Source organism: Bison bison, unplaced genomic scaffold, assembly GCF_000754665.1.
Source record: "Bison bison bison isolate TAMUID 2011002044 unplaced genomic scaffold, Bison_UMD1.0 scf7180017829725, whole genome shotgun sequence".
Classification (NCBI taxonomy): Eukaryota; Metazoa; Chordata; class Mammalia; order Artiodactyla; family Bovidae; genus Bison; species Bison bison.
Genome location: NW_011469931.1, coordinates 294 through 7,830, shown reverse-complemented (window position 1 = coordinate 7,830; position 7,537 = coordinate 294). Strand labels below are relative to the sequence as shown.

At 46.4% G+C, this 7,537-nt stretch overlaps 1 protein-coding gene across 1 annotated transcript; it reads left to right on the top strand.

Moving 5' to 3' along the window:
• The first annotated feature begins 272 nt into the window (after positions 1–272).
• Positions 273–7,271, top strand: LOC104982982 (enoyl-CoA delta isomerase 2, mitochondrial-like). The gene is made up of 5 exons (XM_010832444.1): positions 273–396; positions 2,136–2,289; positions 4,328–4,426; positions 4,640–4,828; positions 5,052–7,271. The coding sequence occupies exons 2-5, from the start codon at positions 2,182–2,184 to the stop codon at positions 5,145–5,147; spliced, it is 492 nt and encodes a 163-aa protein (XP_010830746.1). The 5' UTR covers positions 273–396; positions 2,136–2,181; the 3' UTR covers positions 5,148–7,271.
• Positions 7,272–7,537: the final 266 nt, after the last annotated feature.

Sequence of the window (7,537 nt, the reverse complement as noted above, 5' to 3'; positions counted from 1 at the left end):
TTATGGTGTGTGCTTAAAAAGGACTTAGCCACGCTTGCTGTCCCCACTCTGCTGCTGGCTCTTTAGACTGCTGGAGGTGAGGACTGAGCGTGTCTGCTCAGTGAGTGTCACAGCCTAGCATCCAGGCCAAGTAGATTCCCCCAGGTAGGTCCTCCACCTCTCTTAAGAAAGAAGCGCTATCTGCAACACCAACCAGTTTTCCTTCTGAAAACCTACCTTCCTTCTCCTCTCCTGTTATCTGTGTGTGTGCTGGGACTCAGGTGTTTGCTGAGCAGAGTTAGGCATTGACCTGATAAAAGATTATACTTTGTTAATCAGTGACTACATCATTGAGCAAAAGGCTCTTGTGCCCTTGGAGCAGAAGACCAAGTTCCAGCAGCAGGAGCTGGCAGCAAAGTACGGATTTATTGCAGGACTCCAAGGGGGTGGGAGAAGGAGCCACAGAAACCCCCTCAGGGGTTTTTTGGGGGGAAGGGGGGAGAGCAGAGAAGCTGAAGTTAATTATCCTCTGTTGACAGTAATCATTGGATGTCTCTGGTTTATGACTCTCTGGCCAGGTGGTCCGTGGCTTGGAGGTCTGTGGGCTTATGCTGCTCTGGAGAAATAGCCTGAGTTTGCATGTTTCAAGGGCTGTTTAGAACGGCAGTTTTAGTGCAAGAACGATAGTATCGGCAGCAGCAGTTTTAGTCGTCTGACTGGTTTCATAGTGCTCAGTTCGCCCAGCATTGAGGTCAGAGGGGACGAGAAAGGGGACGGAATTTGGGGCATAAGAACGACTCACAAAGTCGGTAAGGAAATTTGGTCCTAGAGGGACGCAGGTTCAGCTGCAGAGGCTGCGTCTGGATCTTGGGATGCTGAGTTCTTCCTGTACACTTTACCCGGTGGTCTCGGTGTCCTTATTTTGTCTGTGGGGTGCGTGTGCACTTGGTCGTGTCCGACTCTTTGTGACCCCATTGGTTGTGGCCCTCCAGGCTCCTCTGTCCATGGGGTTCTCTGGGCAATAATACTGGAGTGGGTTGCCGTTATACTCAGAGGTTGAGATTGTCAAGTGTTTTATTTGACATGGGTCCGTGCCGGGAATTATAATCATTTCACAAGCCAGAAGTATACAGGATAGTGTCTCTTAATAAGCCAGTAAAGAGTTTTGACTTTGCCATCCAAGAGCTGGGCTTCACTTGTGGCTGGCTCAGCTGGTAAAATAATCCACCTACGATGCAGAAGACCTGGCTTCAATCCGTGGGTTGGGAAGACCCCCTGGAGAAGGGAAAGGCTACCCACTTCAGTATTGTGGCCTGAAGAATTCCATATAGTCCATGGGGTCGCAGTCAGACATGACTGAGCAACTTTCACTTTTCCAAGAGATAATGGCCAGCTGCCAGCCTCAAAATAAAAGTCTCTTGATGCTGGAGCAGTTTGCCTGGGTGGCCAGACAGGCGGATTCCACGTTTAGCTTTTGCCACTGCTGATAAGAGTCCCCTTCACCATGGCAGGAACGAGTGCCCCAAGGTCTTGGAGAGTTATTTAGATCAGCAGAGGGGAGCTTTACCCAGGCTGAAACTCTCAGATCATCCCCACAAACTCGGCATTTACAGTCTGAATGTCCCTTCCCCGCAGTTGCTTCAGCGGTTTTGTCTGTTTGTTTTTAGCTGTACCGGCTCTTGCAGCCTGTGGGATCTAGTTCCCTGACTAGGGATCAGACCCAGGCTCCCTCCATTGGGAGCACAGCATCTTAGCCATGGGACCACCAGGGAGGTCCCTCATAAAACAACTGTGCTTCTAAAAAGAACATTTTTTTGCTCTTTGCCACCATCAAGTGGGTTAAAACAACTTCAGTTGCACAGGAGGCTTGGCAGCTCTCAGATCCTGCCTGGCGCCCCTGCCCCCCACCTCCTCCCAGGCCTCTTATTTACTTCCTGCCTCTGACAACGTTACCGGGCTCCCTGGCTTCTGGCTGCTTTTATCTCTGAGGGCCTTCCTTACCGAAGTTAGCTTCTGTCTGGATTTCTTATCCAGGGACCAGTTTGGAAACCACTAACCACTGGCTGAGGCAAGTGCAAGGCAAATATTGCTGGAGAAACGTAGCACTTCGGCGTGGAGGCGTTGGAAACAGTTATGAACTCGCCTGCGGGTTTCAGCCCCCTGCAGGTCCCAGCCCTTGGGTTACACGTGGGCGGCCCCGCCATGCTAGCCAGCCAGAAGGACTTTAACAACGCGGTGAGCCAGGTGAAGCTCCTGAAGGAGGATCCGGGCAATGAGGTGAAGCTGAAACTCTACGCACTCTACAAGCAGGTGAGCACCGCAGGTGTTTGGGAGAGAAGCATCTTGAGCACAGGGGTCCTCAGATAGACACGCTGTCTGTTGCTCTGAGAAGACAGCCTGAGTGCGTTGCTGGCTTTCCTCTAAAGAGTGTATGCGTGAGAGTTTATTGGATAAGATTCAGAGCACTGTTAAGGCAAACAGTCACTCCTTAGGATCACTGCGGAGTAAAAGAGACTTCAGAGATACAGCAACCAGCACGACAAGGCACGGCCAGCCGGCAGCGTGGCCTTGAGACAGCTGGGAAACTTGAATAGGGATCGAGTATTAGATGACACCTAGGAACTATTCTTAATAGCATCATGGTTATATAAGAAAAATTGATTTTTTTTTTTTAGGAGTGCATACTAAGTACATGGAGTGAAAAATGGTGTGGTGTTTGCCATTCTCTAAAAAAATTAAGCATAAACGGAAAAGGATGGTTGAAGCAAATATAGCAAAAATGAGAGTTAATTGAATTTGCGGGCTGAATATTGGGAGTTCATTATAATATTCTACTCTTACATATATTTGAAAATCTTTATAAAAACATTTCAAAACTTGAGTTTTCAGTTACAGTGTCTGAAAACTATCCAGAAAGTCAGACCCTCTGGGCTCCTGTGTCCTCTTTTTCTCTGTGATCCCTGTGAGCCCCTCTTACTTTGATACTAGTGTGTATATTAAAGAATTTAACCTTGCCCCACAAGGTTCTGACCCTTGCCCTTGGCTTCTGGGAGGTAATTTCTAAGCCCTTGAAATGCCAAGCAGGATAGACCGAGTCTTTGTTTGCCTGGAGAGTCTAAGGATGGGATTTAGAGGGGACTGGCCCCCCAGGTAGAGTTGGAGCGGAGGCTGCAGTTACAGAGAATCACTCAGAAGTGGCGGAGCCCCAGGGAAAACTCTGAACACCAAGGAGGCTTGGATGAGCTTCCCTGGTGGCAGGACGCTGTGTGTGCATCACATGGCAGCTGGGACTGGGAAAGTACACAGTCCTGACTCTGCAGTGGCCGCTGGGGGCGGGTCACACTCATCTCTCCTTTACTCCACCGCTGTGCTCCTTCCTTGCTGATCTGAGTCCTGTCTTTTCCCTGCCTCCCCTCACCCCCACCCCCCACCCCCCCACTGCAATGACTGGTAACCGGGAGGACGAGAGTGTGTCCTGTGAGCCATCCTCCGGGTCATTGCCCAGAGTCAGCACTTCCAGGAGCCCCTGGTCTCACACCCATGTGTCACAAGTGGGGGGCAGTCTTATGGCCCGTGTTGCCTCTAGCATCCCCGATGGCTAACTCTTGAGAAATAAGTCTTTTTCTTCGGACCATCTTAGCCTCCTTTACTGTCTTCGTCTTTCAAAGCCTCTCTCTTATTTTCTCTTTTAGCTAGAAATATGACAATTAAAAGCATGGTTATTAAATGGAGTTTTAAGTTGCCATTTCTGAAAAGAATAGTGCATATATATTTTTTTAATCTCAAAACACTCACTGCACCTCCCCCTCCCCAACTGCATGTCCTTCAGTTAGGTGTCCTAAGGGCCAGTGGCTCCGGTGCCCACCCCTGCCCCCGCCCCCGCCCCCCTCTGGGGCAGCTCTGTTGCTCACTTACCGGACATCCACCACCACAGATTTGTGAGGAACTGGTGGGGAGTGGTACCTTTGAATGAGCTTTCAGGATATACCGTGTTTTCTAAGTGTTTGTTGGCTAGTTTCCTTTAAAGACTGCTTGAACCATCGATACAAACCTAATGAACGATTAGTTTTTTGAAAGCATTTCCCCAAACCCTGATCTTGCATTATGTTCATACGGAGGCAATTATAACTTTAGGGACTGATAACCCATAATAGCCTATTTTGGCTCTCCAGTCTTTTTTCTCCTGTTTGAGAGGGCAGGGGAGAGGAGAGTTCAGATCAGTCTCTGCCTTGTGAAGCTGCCTGGGAGAGGAGGCACCATCATGCCAGTGTGCATTGCATGGATCTCAGCTGTTTAAGGCCCAGTTTGCATGTGCGTTTGACCAGTAATTGCCCCTCTCCTTTCACAGGCCACTGAAGGACCTTGTAACGTGCCCAAACCAGGTATGCTGGGCTTTATCAATAAGACCAAATGGGATGCATGGAACGCTCTTGGCAGTCTGTCCAAGGTACATGGACTCCCATCCTGCTTTTATTTCACTTACTGTGCTCCTAAGGGAGGTGGGTGTTTCTCCCTATTAAGACATAAAGATGAGCCCTCTGGGGATAGAGGTCCCTATATCCAACCAGGACCTTCATTGCCATCAGGTGTACTGAGTAGGACAGGAAGTGTCTCAAAATGCTTGTTCATTAACTGGGCTGAAATCACCATCTCTCTTTAGGAAGCTGCCCGACAGAACTACGTGGACTTGGTGTCCAGGCTGAGTGCTTCCTCTGAGTCCCCCAGCCCAGAGGCCCCTGCAGCAGACAGGAAGCAACCGGAAAGCGATAGCCTGGTGGTGACCTCCGAAGACGGCATCACCACCATCAGGTTGAACCGTCCAGCCAAAAAAAATGCTCTCACCACTCAGGTAACGCCATCTGCCCCGGGAGTCCGTCCTGCTTGTCTTGTCTCCTCTGTTTCACTCAAAAACCGTAGTGTATCAGCATCCTTCTTGGTTCTGTAAATACAGCCGAGGTAAGCGTTTGGCACTTTGCAAAGAGTGGGCTTGCAGACAGACGTGGAGAGGACCCACTGGGTAGGAATGATCGTTTTCGGCTTTCTCCTTTCCTTGTCTTCCCTCTTTCACGCAGATGTATCGTGACATCATAGCTGCACTTCAGGCTGCAAGCAAGGATGAGTCAGCCATAACTGTTTTAACAGGTAAGACATTTCCTTGGATTTCTTAATTAGATTTCTGTTTGGGGGCGGGGGAGGATGTTCTCCTAGAAAAGAAATTGAGTAAATAAGCTCTATTATCTTTTCTAGTGCTGAGATACCCTAATTCTTAAATATATAAACAATATGGTAAGACATAGGATTGATATCTTTATCATGTAAAAAGCAGGTACAATTTGGTAAGAAAAGTGCTAAACCTGTTAGATAAATTGGTGAGTAAAATGAATAGACAGTTTGATGAGAAAGTCTTGGCATCAAAGAAACAAGGAAAATGCAACCAGATTAATAAGTAAGAACACAAATAAAAATGATGAGATACCAGTTTATATTAATGCTTATCTGAATTAGCAAACTTTTATACTATACTGAATTTTGAGAAGATCATGGTAGAATAAATTCCCCTTGCTGACAGCAGCAGAAATGACTTTAAAAAGTGTTAGGTACCTTTTAAAAAGACAGCATTTGACAATATGTAAAATGCTCACATACTTTGACACAGGAATCTCCCAAAACATTCTAAATACTCTAAATAACCATAATAAACCATATGCTAGAACATCCTGTAGACTCTGTATTGCAAAAGCATTAAAAAGTGTAACTGTAGAGAGTCACCGTATAGAAAAATGTTTACGAAATAAAACATTAGCAATTATATCAGCACTGTGATAATTATTGGAAAATATGGATGCTGATGGGCCTGGGCTGATGAGAACTTGATGATTGAACTTGGTAGGGGCTTTGCATGTGTATAGCGGTGAAGGCTAAGGTTCTGGACGCAGATCAACTTGAGTTTAAATCCCAGCTTCACTTCTTACTACTTGTGGGTGAATTCTGCTTCCTAAGTGGAGAAGACAGTGTCTTCCTAACCCTACAGAGTGGTCAAGATAGTGACCTGAGGCAGAGCAGGGCAGGGCTCACACCGCACTTGGGAGGCGGGAGCCACCGCTGTGTGTTGGCATGGCAGAAGCAGGAGTCATTTTATTTTATTTATCTTGTCTTTTGGCTGCACCATGCAGCTTGTGGGATCTTAGTTCCCCAATCAGGGACTGAACTCCCGTCTTGTCAGTGAAGAGTCCTAACCCCTGGATCACCAGGGAATCCCCAGGAGTGATTTTAATTTTCATTGAAATTTGTAAAATATATAATATCAGAGCACTTTTAGTTTAAAAAAAAAAAAGAGAGAGAGAGGTGAGGAGAAAGATCCCTAACAGCTAATGAGAAAGAGTGAAGTGGGGAAGACGCAAAGACGCTCTGGCATCCCCTGTGTATGCCTAGGAGCAGGATCCCCTGTGTATGCCTAGGAGCAGGAAGGCAACGGGGACAGTCCAGAGGCAGCACTAGCTGCTTATAGGAGAGGAACAGTTTCTGATTTTTTAGTTAACATTTTTTAAACTGAATGTACAATGCAGGCGCATCATTTTTTAAAAACCCAAAGACTGAAATGCACATAACTAAACTAAAACCCCAGGCCTGCATCCTAAAACACCTCAGCTTTTCTTGAGCCTTCTAGAAACTGCCTGTGTGTGTGTGTGTGATTCTCCCTACCCCTCCTTTTGTAAACAGAAGAGGAAGCACATAATACACACACACTATACCTACCTTTCTGTCCTAACTGCTGTCCTGAAAATTTGTTCTCAGTCAGCACCTGCACATCTAAGTTTTCCTCTGCAGGACTGCAAAGTATGAAAGTTTCAGGACTCCATAATTTGTTTCATTATTCCTCTGTCAGTGAACAGGTGGGTTGTACTTAGTCTTTTGCTATTAAAATCATGCTGCAAGGAATATCCTCAGGCATACATCTTTCAGTAAATATGCAAAGATATCCATGTTGTAAAAGTGAAACTGCTGAATTTCATATTAGCTGGTCATAACGGCTAACGTTTGTATCATACTTCCTGTTTGCCGAGCATTGGGCTAAGCATTTTAATTTGTTTGGTAGCTTTCTTAATTCTTAACTCTTCTAAGCTTTCTTGCAATAACCCTATGATATTAGGCCCTATTATTACTAGTATTTTACAAGTAAGAAAACGGAAAGATTAAGTGCTGATAAATAGTGCTTGTTCTCTGGGCTTCCCAGGCGGCGCTAGTGAAGAAGCTGCCTGCCAGTGCAAGAGACATAAGAGGTGCGGGTTTGACCCCTGGATTAGGAAGATCCCCTGAAGGAGGGCATGGCAACCCACTCCAGTATTCCTGCCTGGAGACTCTCCATACCCAGAGGAGCCTATACAGTCCAAAGTGTCACAAAGAGTCAGACGTGGCTTAGCACACGTGCTTGTCCTATAGTTATCTTCTATATACCCTTCACTTTTGGTTTCTTACTTTCTCTTTTTATCTAAGCGTTGTAATAATAGGTCCTTCAGTTTTCAGAAAGGATTTTGTTTGTTTTGCATTGCTGTTATCA